The sequence below is a fragment of the Manis pentadactyla genome, chromosome 2 (assembly GCF_030020395.1).
Source record: "Manis pentadactyla isolate mManPen7 chromosome 2, mManPen7.hap1, whole genome shotgun sequence".
Taxonomy (NCBI): domain Eukaryota; kingdom Metazoa; phylum Chordata; class Mammalia; order Pholidota; family Manidae; genus Manis; species Manis pentadactyla.
In genome coordinates, this window is record NC_080020.1 from 93,833,330 (window position 1) to 93,852,943 (window position 19,614).

The 19,614-nt window shown below is 31.8% G+C and overlaps 1 protein-coding gene across 3 annotated transcripts in view; it reads right to left on the reverse strand.

The window, feature by feature from the left end:
* The window catches only part of IPO11 (importin 11), a 298,239-nt gene that overhangs the window by 202,277 nt on the left and 76,348 nt on the right, over positions 1-19,614 (reverse strand). For all 3 annotated transcript variants that reach the window (XM_036887802.2, XM_036887801.2, XM_036887803.2), the window contains exons 7-16: positions 18,332-18,390; positions 14,046-14,094; positions 12,559-12,629; positions 11,038-11,230; positions 10,199-10,351; positions 8,872-8,915; positions 7,098-7,188; positions 4,890-4,937; positions 3,998-4,103; positions 1,105-1,231 (exon numbers count right to left, since the gene is read on the reverse strand). In XM_036887802.2, the coding sequence (XP_036743697.2) occupies positions 1,105-1,231; positions 3,998-4,103; positions 4,890-4,937; positions 7,098-7,188; positions 8,872-8,915; positions 10,199-10,351; positions 11,038-11,230; positions 12,559-12,629; positions 14,046-14,094; positions 18,332-18,390 (941 nt within the window). The remainder of the gene's footprint in view (positions 1-1,104; positions 1,232-3,997; positions 4,104-4,889; positions 4,938-7,097; positions 7,189-8,871; positions 8,916-10,198; positions 10,352-11,037; positions 11,231-12,558; positions 12,630-14,045; positions 14,095-18,331; positions 18,391-19,614) is intronic.

The window sequence follows — 19,614 nt, forward strand, 5'->3', positions numbered from 1 at the left end:
TTGTACACTGAGTCCCCTATATAGAATTTTATTGTTATTAACAACCATTTGATCAATAAATATAAGATATGCCCTCTCAAAAAAAAAAAAAAAAGATATATACAAAAATAATAAATAAATAAATAAAAGGATACTCCCCTTATTTTGCAGCCAGAGTTAAAAAAGAAAAAGTAGAGTCTACTCCCATCCTTTTCAGTTTCCCATAATTTGCTGAGGAGCCTTTAATCCACTGGAGTGGAAAAGAGCTGGCTGTTAAGTGTATAGAGAGTGTGGGACTGAGAGAACTGTGTCATTCCACAGCAAAGACTGAAAAGCTAAGTGGAGAGGCAGAAAACAGGTGGGCTTGGGGAAACTGGAAGATGCGCACATAAATTAATCTGAAACTCAGACAATTGGATTCACTTTTTTCTTAAAGTTTATGCTGGAGTCAAACCTAAGCCCAACACAAACTAAATGCATATTAAGTCATGAATATATTCAATCAGGCATACAGTAAAGCTCAAGTAGGGGGAAAAAAATCTATTCTACATGTTGAACTCCTTAAAAAAAACCTCCTTAAGTGATCTATTTAATACAGCAGCAAAAGCTCCTGCTTTGAAGGGGAATAAAGAAACAAAGAAGCCATTATCAAGTTTTCAGCAACATAAAATCAATCTTATGTGGACACTATAAAGAAAAGGTCCTAAAAGAAACAATTTCAAAGGTTTAAAAAGAAAAACTCAAAAATGAGACACAAAGAAAGAAATAACAGTAAGGATGAAATAGATTATGGTCTTATTTCAAACGTAAGAATGACAAATTTCTCCCAGAGTGAAAAAAAATAAACAATGTAAGCTATAAAATGATCTTTTAAAAATGTCTTCTTTTACTCTTAATAAACAATTTACAAGTTATTTTAGAATAGTAGAGTTTGGTTAAATCCTTTATCAATGACTAATGATGGCAAAGGCAAATATAATCAAAGGGCTTTCTTCCCTCAAATCAAACTGCTCACCAAGGAGCAAGTTAAGCAGTGAAAGGCCACCAACATTCTAAATAAAGATAAAACTGTTCCTGAATTTGAAGTTCAACTTATAACTCTTTTAAGACATTTAAAAAACATACCACTAAATCTTGATCTTGAAGCAAGTTACAAATCGCCTCATACAACATGGGTCTGAAGTCAGACTTGAATTTCACAGAAATCCACTGACCAATAAGCCAAATCACCCTACGTCGCAAGGGCTTATACCTAAATAGAGGAAAATGATGAAATTAAAATATTAAATATTTTAAGAAGTCTATTTCACTTGGCATATTTCATCATTTAAATCTAAAATACAGTAAGAAAGCAACCTGTATTTTTATATAAAAAGTAAAAAGATACTTCTAAACATACAGCAGTATAAATAATAATAAAGTTATGATCTAAAAAATTGAAAACTTAGGCAGACATATTATATATCTAATTATTTTATGTTAAAATGTTACATAGATATGTACATAAAAACCAAGTCCATTTCTTTTCCTCAAGTAACCAAAACCAGTTATTCCAACAGGATAGCTAATGTCCCAAACCCTAAGGTTGAAGAGACCCCAAAAAGTAGTGATATAGGAGCTCCTATATTCAATTTTCCAATTCCAATTCTGTTAATCTTCTAAAGATTATTTTCAGAACATTGTGAGAGATTTTCAAACTCATATAAAATATTCATACATATTTATATTGATTTCATCTAAATTCTCTAATTTTTTCAGAAGTGCCCTTACAGAATGTAGCTCAGATTATAAAAAAAAATTTACATTTTAAAAGTTGTAGAACAGATGCGTGTAGTAACATGTACATACATTTCTCTATGGTCACATGTGCTAAAGGAAATAAAGATTCTTTAAGCAAGGAGAAAAAGCACAAAGCCACAAAAAATTGTATCCAAGAATTCTACCCATAAAGTCTCTTCTTGAAATTACATAAATTTTAGTGCCAAGATGATATTTATTCCTGGATGTAAACAGAATAAGCTAATGAATATACCACATTCTTTACAAAATTAGAGTCTCATAGGATGATTAAGCACATAGAGAAAATTGACCATTGAATCTTAAAAAATATAAGTATTCCCTGTCCTCAAAATGTTTATAACAACACACCTTAAAGAAATGCAGAATGCAATGATATACTCTAGGACTTCAAAAAGAGAAGAGAAAAGAGTGGGCAGAGGGGGACGGCATTTGAATAGCCTTTATGATAAATAGTATTTGGGGCAGAGAACAAAAAAATGCCATCTCAAGGAATAGGGGCTGATTGTAAAACAGAGTCCCAGTAGTGAAAGCAAACAAAACTTGAATAGAATACAAAGAAGGAACCACAGAACCACCAATTTTGGACTATCATCTTTGGAATTACCAGAGTCAACATTCTATTCCAAATCAAGAAAATGAAGTTGAGAAAGGTCAAATCCCAAAATCACAGTCACTTCTGGGCAGAGTTAAGATCAGTTTGTTCCTCAAAGAGTGGTCTCTGGACCAGTAGCATCATCTCCCGGAAGCATGACAGAATCACATAATCTGACCCAGACCTAGACCTAAAACCTAAATTAGAACCTGCATTTTAACAAAATCACCAATGTGATTCATATGCACATTAAAATTTGAGAAACATGGTCTAGATCAAATCTGTCCAAAAGAAATTTAATGCAAGACAAAAATGCAAATTTATATTTGTCAGTATCCATGTAATGTTAAGTAAAAAGAAAGAGGTGAAATTTTAATAATATTTTTATTTATCTCAATACATCCAGAATACTATTTCAACATGTAATCAATACATATTTTACACTGCTTTAGTTTTTAAACTTAAATTTTAGTTAATTAAAGTCATTTCTTCAGTTGCATTAAGTACATTTCAAGTGCTCAAGAGCCATATGTACTACCTACTATACTGGAAAGTACAGGTCTAGACTACATAGCCTCTAGGATTTAAAGACAATTAAGCCACACATCTGTCTCCCCATGGAAGACTTTCCCTAAAAGGCTCACCTGCACCAAGGGCAGAGTCATAGTTCATCCTATTCACCACTGACTCCACAGGATGTGGCAAATTCCTACTTTGAAAATGTTTGCTGATTGACTAAATGACTGAGTAACTGAATAGATACACAGTTCATTACTAGTCAAAATTACTTTTGAAGCATCTTCAGCTTTACAATTGTATGACTCTAAATATTTATAAAATGATTCATATACGGATGGCCTTCTATTTATTCATTAATGTAGTCATGAAATACTACTATGCTATATGCTAGGCATCATATGTACAGAAATAAATCAACAGAACTATACAATTCAAAACAAGAAAAAAGTTTCTTGGAATTTTTTGAAGTCTCTAATTGTAAACCGTAAGAAACTAAAAGAAAAAAATCTAGAAAACTCTTGAAAATGCACATGAAACATAAGAATTGGACAAAAGTCCTATTAAATGTCAGACAGATCTGTACTATTGAATTAAGGCACCTCAATTTGAGCCTAACATGTGTCCAGATGCTTTTTGCCATAGTGTCTCTATATGCTACTCTATACTCTACTCTTTCCCAAAAGACTTGCAGTACACTTTGTGTGACCCCAGGGAAATCACATTTCATGGATATTACTTTTATTAAACTACTTCTGACACCATGTCCACCCCCTGCTAAGCCTCCAATTGGTTTCCTTTTTCACACATTATCATTCTAGAATTTAATGATCTCCATCTTCCCTTAATTTGCATAAAACTTTCTCCTGCAAAATATTTTATCTAACATGAAATACTTCACACATGTCATAACTCACATTTGAAGTAAAATAAGAACAGTTTTGCTTATTTTTCAATTACAAGATTCAAAAGTCTTACTTTTTTCTCCGCTAGACACTCTCGACTAAGTCATACCAAGACTTTAAAATTTTAAACAATTGTAATGATAGCTTCACCTGAAAATCAAAAAAGTAAAATAGGTGTATAATAAATACAAAGTTTTATACTTGCCTATTGTGAATGACTTGTAATTCTGGAAGAAGTTGGTTTTTAAACCACTGATCAAAATCAACACTGTCAAACAGTTCATAAGCCGCTAATCCAACAGCATTATACACTAAGAAGAAGATTTGAGAAAAAAAAATCAGTCATTTCAGATACTGGGCCAAATGCTAAATATTCTTATATAAGAAACTAAGCCTGAGGGACTACTTTGAAACACAGTATTTTAATAAACAGAAACATGTAATATGCTAATAAGACAAATTATTTAGACATTATTTAGGTAACTTTATACTGCTTTCTCTAAATACTCCTTAGTGCTTTCAAACAGAAAATTGCATTTAAAAATATTCAAGTCAAATTATAAAAATTACAAAATAATATCTATTTCCAAATGGATGCAGTATTTTATAATCTGGTCCCTACTTCCTCTTTCCACCTCCATCACTTATTACAAACCCTTATCCTTTACATTACAGTTAAACCAAAACACTCCCAGTTCAAAACTTAACTGTGTTTGCTCTTCTTCCCTTTAAATTTTTGTACATACTGCTCTTTCTGTCTGGAACCCTCTTCCCATACTGTTCCTCCCCTTGCTAACTCCCACGTATCTTGGTGTTCTCATATTACACCTCTTTAGGAGCCTTGCCATAGGCACAACAAAAAAAACTTTGTGGTTTTCCACAGTACTACCCTATTACCATCTATTTTAGCATGAATCAACTGGTACTTGTTATAATCAGTTGCCTGCTTACTTGGTTATCTATCTCCCCAGCCAGAAAATTCCTGTATTTTAGACACCCTTGTAAATATATCCTCTCTCACAGCGTACACCTGCCCCAAAACAAACACACCACCTAATGAAGAAATAAATATTTCCAAATCACTTTAGTTAACATACCAGCATCTTTGATTAAGACTGCATTCATATCTTCCACATTAGTGGGCCCTGAAAAATAAGTATCAATAAATAAAATTCATTTTTAAAAAATATTTTATTTAAACCCAATTTGTTAGTTTCTTGATTCAGTTAAGGACAGTAAATTTTGTGATATTAAATATACATATAGATGTACAAGGTAAGTCTAAGTTTTGTTATCATCACCATTAGAGAACACAAGTAAAAAATGTAAAAGCCGTATTATAATTTTAAAAATCATTATAACATATTTGGAAAATGTTATGTCAAGCAATATTCTAGGAAATATATGCCACAAACTGCTAAGTACTGCATTAGATCCTGATTAGAAAAGAAAATTCTTAAAAGAAAGACTAGATAAATCTTACAAGAAAAAAGAAAAAAAAAGTAGAATGGGGCAATCCACACAAGAAGCTCTAAGCATAATAAATAAACCATGTTATAGGCAGTACAATAAAGAGTGACAACAAAATGAAAAGTACAGACAGAAAGGTGATAGCCATTATGTAATGTGGAAGCTTTAGAATAAAAAGTTGGCCATCTCTGTTATCTAGAAAGGAGAATACAATGGTTAAGACATGAAAAAAACAATTTACTTAATAAGTGTATTCCTGTAGAATAGAAAGATTTCTAGCAGGTTTATCAAAGCACTCTTCTGCTGTTAAATAAGAATTCTTAAGCTCACTATTAGGTATAATAAGTGAGAGCAAGTATCGCCCTAAATAAGCAAACTGCTCCAAAACTAGAAAGAAAACTGAACTATGAAATCAATGAAAACCTTACCAGCATACAGCAACTTATCAGAGAATAATCTAAAAATAGCATATCCACTTTCCTGTCATGGTTTTAAAAAAAAAATGAATGGAAGAGAGAAAACAGCAACATTCTAAACTCAACCAAAAAAGTAACTTAAGTATAAATATATCAAATTTAACAACTTGTAATCCTGCATTAAGAAATCAGTAAATAACTACATTATAAATCAATCCATATGAAAATAACAATCAATGCTCAAATTATCTTTAAAAATAAGCACAGTAGAACTTGACTGAGCTCATTTTTCACCTTGATTTATAATGTAAGCAGAAACTATTAGGTTTTTAAGAGAAAAAAAAGCCTAAAAAAGTGAGCTACCCTCTAACTACTACAAATATAACCAGAAATCTCCTTCCCTACAGGAGATCTTCTGGCTGTTGTTTCCTTACAATGACACCTACTCAGTCCCAATTCCTTACAATGCAGTCCCTGTCCAATCATATTACCTGTTGTCTCAGAAGATGCTCCTGCTTTTTGCCTCTTACAGCACTGTACCCTACTGGACAACATGCTGCTCTCCAGGATTCATCCCCATACTTCTCCTCATACCTCTAGGATAGTTTCGAGAGGCCTTCACCTCCTCATATCCCCAAAGAAGAAAGTCTCAGGTTCTGTCCTTGAACCTCTTTTCCTCTCCCAAAGCTGTTTATACACACACCACAAAAGTAAAGCTCTATCTCTAACCACTACTACTAACCATTTTCCCTGTCATTAAGCTCTAAGGGTCAGTCTCATCTGATCACTTCCCCTTGTTCAACACAATTATTTGCCAAAAGTCAATCAATCAATCAACAGTTACTGAGTGCCAAGGTGCTAGAAATAATGTGAACAAAACAGATGTGATCACTGCCCCTGCTCTGAAATTTATAGTATACCAGAGAAGTCAGAAATGATCAATCATTGTTAAGAGTAAAATAATTACATGTGTGCAAAGTGCAAAATGTCAGAAAGTTCACTTCACATTCTCTCTTAAATCCACTACCTTCTTTTCATTCTCAGTGCCACCATTCTGAAGCTAACACTTATTATTTTAACCTTTTCTCCCAGTATTTCGCACAATGTGCTCCAGGATAGACTATTTCCCCAAGCAATATACTTGACTGCTTGCTATTTTACTTATGCTGCTAGTATATTATGATAGCAAAATCTAACTATCACATTTAAGGCCTATCTCATGGCCTTCTATTGTGAACTGGCCATTCTTATTTTCTATCCTGACAGCCACCCCTTCTGGAAAGAACATACTCAATCTTTCTCCAATTCTTATTGATTATATGATCTGGGAAACAGTGCACTTTATATAACAGGCACTCAAATTATTTTAACTGAATATTAATTGATAGATAAATCAAAGTATTACAAAATATACCTCACCTTGAAGTGTCTGCATCATTTCTAGAAGTACAGGAGTAAGAGTCTGATTATATTCATGGAATATATCTATAAATAGTACTTCAGTGCAAGGCTGGAGGGGGAAAAGCACATAAATTTCTAATGAAAACAACGTTACATTGTACTAATTAATTATATAATAAAGCAAAAAACACTCGTTCTTGAAATCCTAAGACTGAAAATGTTCCCAATTCTTAACGTTTTTAAAGTAGATTACTACTTTTTATAATCATAGTGGGAAATAAAATCAAATTATAATAATTTAGTTCATAACATAGAGAAAGTTATTTCAGTATTTCAATCATTTGGTACTACTATGTACTTAAAAATGTTAAACTACAAAGAGGAAACACTTTACATTTTTAATTAATAATTATTTAAATTAAAAATGCAATCAGGAGCCACATTCATTTATAGAACTGTAAGTGACTGTCAAGGAATCAATATGCTAAAGATTATATGTATTCTTAGCAGTGACATAATAAGTAACAATAGCAACTCATGAATTCAATTCACCACAGAGAGTAGTGTTTCTTTCAACAGACACAAACAGTAACAGAAAACAGTGCCAGCTACATATAAAGATGATTCATTTTGGTTCTTAAAAGCACTGAATCAATAGCTGTTTCATAATATAAAGGGATTATAATTAAATTTTGAGGTTCTGTGATTCTGTTTACAAAGAAATCTTACAGATATACATACTGAAGTATGTACAGATAAAATGATATTCCATCTCAGATACACACTTCAAAATAATCCCAGATTGGGGGGGGGGGGGGGGGTTTGAAATTTTCCCTAAGAGAAAGTTTTAAAAACACCAAAACCTTGACTCTTTTCCTTAATTTTAAAACACCAATAATTTCTGCTTTACAATCTCTCATTTTCTGCGTAAACTTATTAAACTAAAAACATTAACATACATTTTTAGAGAAATAATGGCAACTTATACAAATTATGTAAACACAAATTACCACAAAAAAAAAAAAATAGTTCAAGACTATATCTGAGAAACCTTCCTCAAAAGCTGGTGGCAAAATGTATGTTCAAAAAGCATTGTATAAATAAAAGCAATGGGCTGGTCTCTGAGAACGATACTAGGTATAAGAGAAATAAAGTTATCAAAAGGAGCTGTATAATTAATTTAATTCTTAGGAGAGAAAAAATCATTCTAGCAAAAAGAGGAAGCTTTCCCTTTAAATAACATTTCCTATTTTTGAAACGATAATCAGTTTAACTGCAAAATAAAGAAAATTGCTTGCAAACCCCTAACTTAACAACAACAAAAAACCCTTTCAGATTAAAGTTCAAAATTTAATTAAGTAGTTCCCTCTCAAATATAGATTCTGGCAATTATAAATAGCTTTCTGTCTGTCTGAATTAATGCTTAGAATTTTTTTTTCGTTTTCAAGTGTATTTTTTTTAATTGAAGTATAGTTGATATACAATATTATAATGGTTTCAAGTATACAACACAGTGGTTCAACAGTTACCCACATTATTGAATCCTCAACCTAACTAATGCAGTTACTATCTGTCAACATAGAAAGATGTTACAGAACCACTGACTATATTCTCCATGCTGTACTTCCATGCCGGTGGCCAGCTTACATGACTGAGATTTTTGTGCCTCTTTATCCCCCTCACCTACCCCACCCGGAGTTTCAGTAGAGTTCAATTTTTTACACGAGTTATAAAACCATTAAGCTTGTCCCCTATCAATTTTTCTTTCAATCAAGCAATAAAATCAACTTACCCTCAAACTGTATTTCCAAGAATCTCCTCCTGTTTCTTCCACTGCTGCAATTAAAAACATGACAAATGATGCTCTCTAGAAATGCAATCATGTTTCCAAAACCTCAGCTTGAAAAACAAAGATTTTAACTAATATCAGTGTATTTCTGTGAATTATTTTAACATAACACTGAAGGCAAATTATTGGGAACACAAGGCCTTACACAGATTTCTTTACTGTGAGCTACAGATCATATTTGTGTGTATCTCAGTCACCTGTCAAGTATTTACATCTATAAGCATTCTCACTTTCATGTATGGAAGAAAACTCACAGTACTCTTCACTTCCAGAGTATCTGATGTCACCTGATACACTAACTAGCACTACTATCCTGAGATTCATTTCAATTCCTGTTTTACAAGTTAAAATGATTAGTCACATTTTCTACGAATTTCCTATATTTAAAGTAAGATACTTCAGGCACTTCAAACAATCTAGGGATTCTGTGTTTCATGTTACAATTTTACATATACTGCAAAAGAAAGCAACATAAGATTTTAGCTAAGAGAAAAGGCAAAAAACAAAGGAGGATGCACTGCACAGTGCACTGCAATATTTTCTAAATGAACTAAAATTACTTTTAAATGACAAAAAGAGGACAAAGATAAGACTTCCAAAATGTTTAAGGCATTCTGAAAATATCAGGAAATACAAAGGCACCCAGCCAAAGGGATTAAACAAAGACTAAAGTCTGGCCTGTTTCTGACCATGTCAAAAGTAATTAACACACAAGAACTTTTTTCACACACAGGTACTTTATTAGACACACAATTCCTTGTTTTTGTGTAGGAAGAGCCCTGTTATATTTATCCTATCTACTAACAAAATTCCGACAGATAAAAAGATCTCTAGAAACATTTTAACCATCAAAAAATTAATTTTAGTTTAAAATTTAAAAAGATAACCTATTCAGAAATTCAGAAATTTTCACCTCTAAACTTCTTTCTGAAATAAACATTTCCACAAATAAACAATTATAAGGAATGAATCACAAAGTAGAAACTGACCTCATAATACAGTTAATTTTATACTTTTCTTTTAAATTATATGATATTTTCATAAGAACATCTAAAACTTTAAGTTTTCTTTCCAGAGAAAATTCTGTATTTAAAGAGTCATTCATTTTCTGCTTCTCAATTTGTGCTGAGGATAATAATTTTTAAAAACCATAATTCTCAGACTAAAAATGCTATACTAAAACACAATATTATTATATGTATTCAAATAGATGATACATATTTATGGAAGGGGAGAAAAGCCATGCAAAAACTGAAAAATCAATTCTTACTAAAGCCTTCTGGGTCTTCTTCCCACATTGTCAGTTCTTCTTCAGTTAATAGAAAATAATGAGACACTAATCTTCTACATATCTCTGTCAAAGTGGGATATGTGAAGAATGCCATCTTAATCTTATGAGCTTCAAGAGTTTCAGGGCTGCTATCTAGAAAAATAAAATTTCCAAGTCAGTTGTACAAACATTCTGCCCAAGTTGGATTATATAACTTAAATAAATTTAAAAATACACTCTTGGGGGAAAAGACATCATCGCATACTCACAGACACTCTCCTTTATTCATACCACACACATCAGTCTTGCTTCTGGTTTTACCACTACAGCTTGGACATTACCATGCTACAGTATTACACCATACTGAAGTGATTTATATACATCATACTTATTTATGTCTCTCTCTCTTCCACAAAATCTTCTCATTCATCTCAGTACACATGCACACGAATGATATTCAAATAGTATCACAATTTAACTTGTCCAGAAACTTCACTTTGTGTAAAGTCAGAGAAAACTTTTAATTGTACAAATAAATACAGCCTACAACATGAGCTGCAGTGGTTACTGTATACTCAATGTTTAAAATCTCTAGGTTTCAATCTTCCATTGTGCTACAAAAGATAGTTTACTAAATGCACTGTATGGTTTTTAAAAGCTTAGTTTCACATATTAAAGAATCTAATCCTTATCTGTATTTCATGTCCCAGCAACAATTTATTTTTCAAACTTAAAATAAGTGAACTTCAAAAAATCTACATAAAAATAGCAATTACTTCACACTTAGAGTGAAATAAGGAAGTTGAAATAAAAAAAGTAAAACTACCAGTAAGCATTACCTTCAAAATTTTTGGATGGCTTGTAAGCATAATTTTTAACAATCATCTTAATAAGATTCATGCATTGGACAATGAATCGTTCAAATGTAACACCTTCACCAACTTCCGTAAATACATAGCTTACAGAAAATTCCAGTGATCTTTGAATTAGAGGAGTAAATGAAAAGGGATGCTGATCCAAGAAGTCCAAAAGCTATAAAGAAAAAAATTAAAATGTATATTCCCCAAATTCATATAGAAATATAATCATACATAAATAAATCTTATAACTTTGATAATAAATGTTCATCAAGTTTTTAATCTTGGCAGCAAGTCTGTGTATATGCAGTTCCACATGTAATGTACATGTAATATGCTTCTTAGGGTACATGATACAATATGGATTATACCTCATAAGAACTTTTTATTATTTCTAGTGGAGGACTCAAAATAGACCCACTTCATACTTAATTTGATAACAATAGATAAATATGATTTTAAAAATGTAAGTATATAAAAGATAGGCCTTTAAAAAGTGATAAAGGCAAAGAATCAAAAAATTATCCTGCCTTGACTGCATTAACTGTATTTCAATGCATCAAATAGTTGACTGAGGGAGATTTCTTCTTTATAGAAGAATTCCAGTTAATAAATGTGAAAGGAATAATAAAAATTAGAATGCCATCATTTTGTAACCCCCAATCAAGGATACAGGCAATGGTCTTCAACAGATCCTTAAGGGGAAAAGCTGTTGAGGAACTTTATAATGGAGAGCTCACTCATCATTTTCAAAAATCAGACATTGTGTATCTCCTGTCTGTGCAGCAATAGGAAATACACACCACCACCTATATTCTTGCCATCACTACCCTCTCTCCTCCACAAAAAAAAAAGCTTGAGTGTGATCAAGCCTATCTAACTACACATTAACCCTATTAATAAACCTTCAATTAAAAAAGGGAAAGTAGGCTACAGATTTAATGTTGCAACTGTCTTCAACTGTTTTAGTACAATATGATCTTCAAACTAGGTCTCCCTTATTGCTCTAACCCCATTCTTTGCCCTTTTCCCAACCCAAGCCCAAAAGTTCATAAAGTGTACACATATAATTCTATTCAAAAGGTGTTTATATTGATGATGACCATCTGTCATTATGAATATACTGACTTCCTGAAATTATACTGCCTACTACATATGATCTACTTTCTACTGTGCTGCACTGGTATCTTCTTTAGCTCTGCTTCTTTCAGTGGGTATGAGAATAATGAGCTTTAGAGAAACCAACTTCTCTAATATTTACTAGGATAGATTTTTTTCTATCAAGGTGATGTATAAAATATGGTATGTTATGTAAAGATAATTTTGATATACATTCTGAAGGCTTCAAGATGCAGTTTTTTTGTTTTCCTATGAACAGTCATAAAATAAGTTACTTTACACTAAAATGAAAACATGTGCCTACAAAAATATCATTTTCCTTACTAAATTTGAGTATGTGTCTTTTATTTGAGGAAATACACTTAAGATAAAAAGAAAACTTACCACTTTTGTAAAAAGAATGATGGTCTTTTCCAGTCTGTCTCTACATACATTTTCTGTACCTATACATCTACCTGTTAAAAATACATTCAGATGTACTTATAATACTCTATAAATTCAAAACCAAGACAATGACAAACTTTTTACAAAAATACTGTCAGATATTTTTTGTACATTTTGCATTATGAATTCATCAGTGGGTATTTCCAAATCTAAACAAATAAACCATAAAAATAGTTTTTATAAAGCAATACCAAGATTTGCACTTAATAGACAGTAATCCTCCATGCCGTATTTCATAAAATTAATCCTAAAATACAAACAGTCCATTTTAAAGTAAAAGGGTAACAATTTTATCCACGAATCCTACTTTAAAAATCTAAATTAGTCACAGTTGAAATACTTTTCAAGCAACATAAGTAAAAGCAAAGCATTCCAAGATTAACATGCTCATTTTTCTTATCTTCTGACAATTTCTTCCTGGTAATTTCCCTGGCATAATTAATTTTTTTACATTCAGAAAAATGCCAATAGGCCCATTAACTACTCTGCTCTTATCATACTCTTCATATTGTTTCATTATTTATCTTATTCTCTCCGGGAAGGACTGCTATTCTTCCTTCTGCTTCTCCCATGAGGAATACCAGAGAAAAAATGACCATTTTTAGAAAAATAAACTTTATGAGCTCTTATTCATCTTTGCATGCACAGTGCCCAGAACAGTTGATAATAGACTCAACAATATTTTTACTACACTGAAAATAACTAACATAAAATAATCAGCAGCTCCCTAAAAGTGAGGACACTAAGATATCTTTCAGAGTAGCAAATTTGGGGAAATACAGACACACATAAAAAAACACATGTATACAGAATATACATGTGTGCGTGCATGCATGCATGCACATCTTTGTATCCTGTGTGTGTATCCTAAGCAAAGGTGTTTATGATCATAAAGAAGGAAAAAAGATAAGAAAGAGACCACCAGTACAGATCAACACAAATGTAAATGCTGAATTCTCTTAGGTGGGGTGGTGGATTAGAAAGGGTCCTAAAGGTAAGCCAGTGAATGTTAATGAACAAGAGATTCACAAAATAAAAGTTGCACTTAAGGAAACTGTTATTATACAAATATGTAAAAGGTACTAAAAAAACAGAATCTATACAAAGTCTAAAGAACATCTGGCATAGGATCTACACTTAATGAGTATTTGTTAAACATATGACTGCTGTGGATGTCTACATGGAAAAGACTAGTAGCACTACAAATATAGATGAAGGAATGGACACAACATTGACTCTTAAGAGAGTTTCCTCAGTACTCAGGAAAAGATAGGTATATGAAGACAAAGCTGAGCTTCCAATTTAACTTTAGAGAATTAACTATGAAGATAAAAGATTTTAGCCTCTCTTCAGATTTGCAAGTGCAGAGCAGAAGCTATTAATGATTAAGGATTCTACAATAAAAACTACATTATGGAAGTACTTACTGCATTCCAGAAACTGTTTTAGACGGTCAAATATTCCGTGTAAAAATCCCTAGAAAAGAATATTTTTTTAAAAGTCTCAATCTCTTCTATTATAAGCATTTGCCTTACACTTTTTGGGTGATACTAAAACGTATCTATCACATCATTTAAAAAGTTCAAATTAGATAAGGGAAAAAAATTCCACTATTATAAGTAAGTCTCCCACAAAAAAATAATTATAGTATTTCATCTCTTCAATGTCATTTCAGTGATCTTAATCACTCTGCAAAAAATAAAAAATTATTCATGAAGCATTTTATTGCACTAAATACTCTATTCTCCTTATGGGTTTTTTTTTTCTTCACAGCCCTTATAACCCCTGACATACTGTTTGTCTATTATTTCTCTGCCCACTATAACATAAGCTCCTTGGGAGCCAGAACTTTATTTTACGTTATTTATTGCTCTACCACAGAATCCAGGAATAAGCATTCAATATATGAATAAATGGTACGAATTATCTAAAGCGAAGGTTCTTAATCTCAAGTATTAAACACTATCCTTCAGATACCAGAGGAGACCATCATCACCACTTGGTTATGGACCCTTATCTTTTAATATATGTTTTAAAACACATTATGAACATTTTATACAAATATATAATGTAAAGGGATAGTGAAAAACAATTTTATTAAAATTTTTAAGAATTTAAACATTGCAGACATCTTTGTATCAATAAATTGTGGTGTAAAAACATATAAAAGATGTCATATGTACTTTTAGCAAATTGGATGATCCAGGTTTTTGCCTCAAAATAACTATACACCATGATCGCCTTCTTGATGAAGGACTAACTATAACAGAATGCTGTATCTCCTTTGTCCTTAGAAATATATTGTTCACTAATCAGTTCTTGAGTTTAAGACAGTTCAATTAGGATATTATCATTTGAAGACTTAGAGACTATTTCACTTAGACAATTTCACCATCACCATTAGGGTCTAGAGTGCTACTCTGGGTGTCTTTGAGAACATCCATCTTCACATTCATCTAAAATTTACAAAACATCTTACTCTGTCAATTTTCTTCTTCCTGCCATTGTGGGAAAAAGATGAAAAATTCTGAATTCTCAACTGTGTTAAACAAAAGGTAAGAGTAAAGAGTTTTCCAATATTCTTTTATACCTTCTTGAAAGATGATGCAATACAGTGGGCAACACAAGAAGAAAACTGCAGGATGACCATTTCACTACTGCTTCCCTTTCTGACAATTCCATCACTCTTTCATTTTCATACTATTTCAGTCTTTTTATGCATTAGTTGAGAATAAATGATAAATAACAAAATAATTCCTAGGGTGATGAAATAGCAAAATGTTTTGATATAGGAAGAATAAGATCACTGAGATCCCATATGTAGTTTAAATTTATACAAGGGTCTAATGGTCCCATATATTAATGTGGGTTAAATTGCAGTATTTCTAGAATCTCTCGCCTGGCCTTAGTCCATTTACATATACCACTACAGCTCCGGGCAGCCTCTGGGCAACAGGTGGAGAGAGGCTCTTCTCTCCTCCCTCTGTTGCATAACTGGTCTGGCGCCTGTCAGTCGCTGTGGAGTTTCTCCAAGAAGGGGTGGGTGGAGAAGTTAGTGTGCATTGGAACAGGGGAAGACAGGGAGGGAGAGTGACAAATGATGCCGGGCCTCATTGTGGGCAATAAAAGGGTTTCTCCCAGTCTAGCCTTCTCTGAGACTGACTTTCTGTCACACTGGTTTATTTGCCCCAGGCCAGGAAAACCGCTTCCCCCTAGAGCTACAATTAACTGCAAGAAAGAGGAATCATATTTTTTTCTAAATAAAATTAGTGTATCAGTCAGGGTTCTCCAAAATAAGTAGAAAATTATAAAGGCTATCAATTTTAGTAAGCTCATCAAGAGAATCAGGAATTTTTAGAATTACAGGCAGCTGACTAATCTGTAGTCCAAATAAACTAAGTAACTTGACTAATGTTAAATCATTAACAGTAAGAAACCAAATTAAAATAACCATTAAGTGGTAATTTACAGAGCACATTAGTTGCTGAACAACTTACAAACATCATTATCTCCCCTAATCCTCACAACATCCAATGAGTTAGGTACTATTACTTCATCTCAATATTACAAAAAAGGAAACAGTATCAGGGAAGATAAATAAATAGCCAGAAACCATGATATCAGGAAAACGCTAAGAATCAAATCCAAATCTGCCTCCAGAAACCAAAATCTCACTATCGTATGTTTCTTAAACATCTTTTAAGTTCCATGTTATTTTTATGATCTTTATTTGAAAAGTTGTCATTAAATTGTTAAAAATTCTACTCCCTTTCTAACCAGTCACTATATCTTAAATGCTACAAGACAGCATTTAAAACTTAGTAACGGTTGACATACAGTTTCTGTAGAAAGAAGACTCTGAAAGGAAAGCCAAAGGCTCACAAAAATACTGACAGTATCTACTGAAAACCACTATTCCAGTTTATAAAAATATGACTCAAATCAATTCATTTTCAAAGAAAAAAAACTGATGAACATAATGTTCTAGTCAATATAATTTTATGATACTCAGAATAATATTGCATATAAAGATAACTACTGAGCCTTTTGACATAATGTTTCCTCCATATCATATATTCATCCATTTAACAAATAATTACTGAGTATTTACTATATTGGTAGAAACTACTCCAAGCTCTGGAGTGAACAGTGAATTAAAACCAAGTCTTTACCTTCACCAAACTTGCATTCATTACAGTGAGGGGGGCTGTTAGCAAATTGGTTTTCTGGAAAATGTTTTTTGGCCAAAAGGCAATAAATATAAATATTTTAAGTGTGTCAGTGTTTAAAATTGTGGTTGGTTTTTTGTATATATTCTGGCATGGAATATATATAAATACTATAAATGTGTAAACACTTTAACTCAACAATTCCATTTCTAGGAATTCATCCTAAACAAATCATTAAAAAGATGTACAATGATAGAATGTACCCAAATGTTAATTCTAACATCTTTTATCAATAATCAAAGGCTGGAAACAACCCATATGTCCACCAACAGACAACTAGGCAAGTAAATGATAGGAACCCTATGCTAATTTCATCATTTTTAAAAAACCTGGTCTGCAGGCAGTAATCATACGGATTTACCATACAATCGTTAAAAATATGACCTCTAACAATATTACTGACATGAGAAAAATATCTGTACTACATTGAGCTTAAGAAAAGGCAAATAAGGAAACAACATGTAGGTCCCATTTATATAAACTTGAGGAAGAAAGTACATCTGAAAGACTATGCGTAGATGTCTTAAAGATACTTATATATTTGATAGTAAGTTTTTAAATGATTTATTTTCTGTTTCCTTCTGTTTTTTTAATTTAAAAATAAGCATGTAACACTTTTATAGAACAAAATAGCCATCACATTATACTGATGTATATTAGTTTTTAAATTCTCTTAACAAAAAAAGACTATTTCAATCAAAATCTTACCAACATACACAATATAATAAAGATTAAAAAAAAAAAAGACAGTAGCTCTGTTCAAATCCAGTAAAGCAGACCCAAAAACCCAATTAGATGTACTTTTTCTACAATTTCTATTCAGTCCCCAAGGCAGTCTAGAGAAAGCAACATTTTAGCTGACCTAAATTCACTGTGAAAACTAACATAGATTTGAGTAAGTATAAAACAATCCCATTTTCTTCAGGGATAAAACATATGCAACTATGTATTTTTGCACATAGAAAAAGTAGATGATTCTATACCAATAATGAATATATATCACAACTTGTTGGGTTTACTGATGGGATTTTCCACTCTTGTATACAATTTTTTTAATAGACTTCAAAGAGTATATATAAATGTCATGATCACTGGGAAAGAAATTAATTTTAAACATATGAAAACAAAGGGAAATATCAAGGATATAAATAACTATCTATAATGCACCTGATAATGTTATAGTAAGATTCAAATTTACAGGAGTTCACTTGAATTTAAATTCAAATTAACACTTTCAACGTACCATGACATCTTGAGAACTATCCTAGGCCTATTTCCTCTCCTTCACATACTAACGCCTTTGATGTACTGAAAACAGACCACAGTCTAAAAATATAGTTTAACAAACATAAAGTGATAAAAAAAAACCTAGATGATCATTTAATAAAAACATCTGAAAAATGTTAAGTAAAAAGAATAAGCTTTATATTATTAGGAAAATATCAAACACTAATCATAGAGAATCAATTACTTTTTTCACTTACCATCACCTCCATATTCTTATGAGGTTCCACAAATCCATTAACTGTTAACTTACGCAGCACTGAAAAGTAAAAGCAAGTTTTATTTGCATCTTTTTCATATTTTATCCTATTAAAATCATAATTATAATAAAGACTGAGAATAACAAAGCCTCATAGAGCCCAAAGGGTGATTTAGCTAAATTCTTTCATTTAATAAATAAAGAAAAAGTAACCTCTGGTCACTGGTTGATTACTAAGTGGAAAGACAAAACTAAAACCAAGTTCTTGTAACTCAAAAGCAGTGTTCTTCTCACCTATCCTAACTACTCATGTTTCTAAAACTGTACTGCAAAATTTGGTCTAATTTCTGTAATTGTTAGTACTTCTCAACTGCAGTAACTCCTACAGATTGAAATTGAGAATGGTACCTACATTCCAAAAGCTTTAAACTATACTTAAAAAGTGATCAGAAAGCTCCATTCAGTTCTAGGCTACATTAATGAAAATATGTATCTTCTAAAAGGGATAGAAAGATATAAAAATTAAACTCTATTTCCAAATCTGGAACAGACTATAGTGTTCAATTGTAAACATCACATTTTATATACTGGTATACACAGGGAACAAGCAGGCTAACAGATGTGAAGTCAGACCTAGATTTAAATCTTGTAGCTCCAATGTCTATTAATGTATAATTCTCAGCAACTTCTAGATCTCACATTCTTCATCTGCAAAATGTGGTTAATAAGTCACACTTCAGAGGGTTACTGAAGGATTCAATAGTGTTATATATGTAAAACACTTTAGCAAGTATGTTCGCTGTGAAAACTAACACAGATTTGAGTAAGTATAAAACAATCCCATTTGCGTATAAACACATTAAATAACAGCTAGTATGAAGACAGCCTAAGAGAGAACAAAATTCAAAGCTACTTTGTTTTAACACAACAACTTTATAGATAACATTGCTATCTCCATAACTAAAGAGTTAGTGTTCATGACTCAAGTCTAGAGACAGTGTATTAAAAATTAAAAATTGATTTAGAATGCAACTGTCTACAAAGACCATCATTTCATACCATCAATTATATATAACTAAAAGTTACTGCATCGTAATAGGAGAAAACAGGATTCATGTATCCTTTCATCTAGATAGATTCTTTGCCACCAACAGACCATGGTCCACACTACCTAGGAGAGTCCCTTCTTTCTCCCTTCATTGTCTCATTAACTTCCACTTATCCTTTAAGATTTTGGTTCAAACATCACTTTCTCAGCAAAGTCTTTTCTGACCATATTATCAG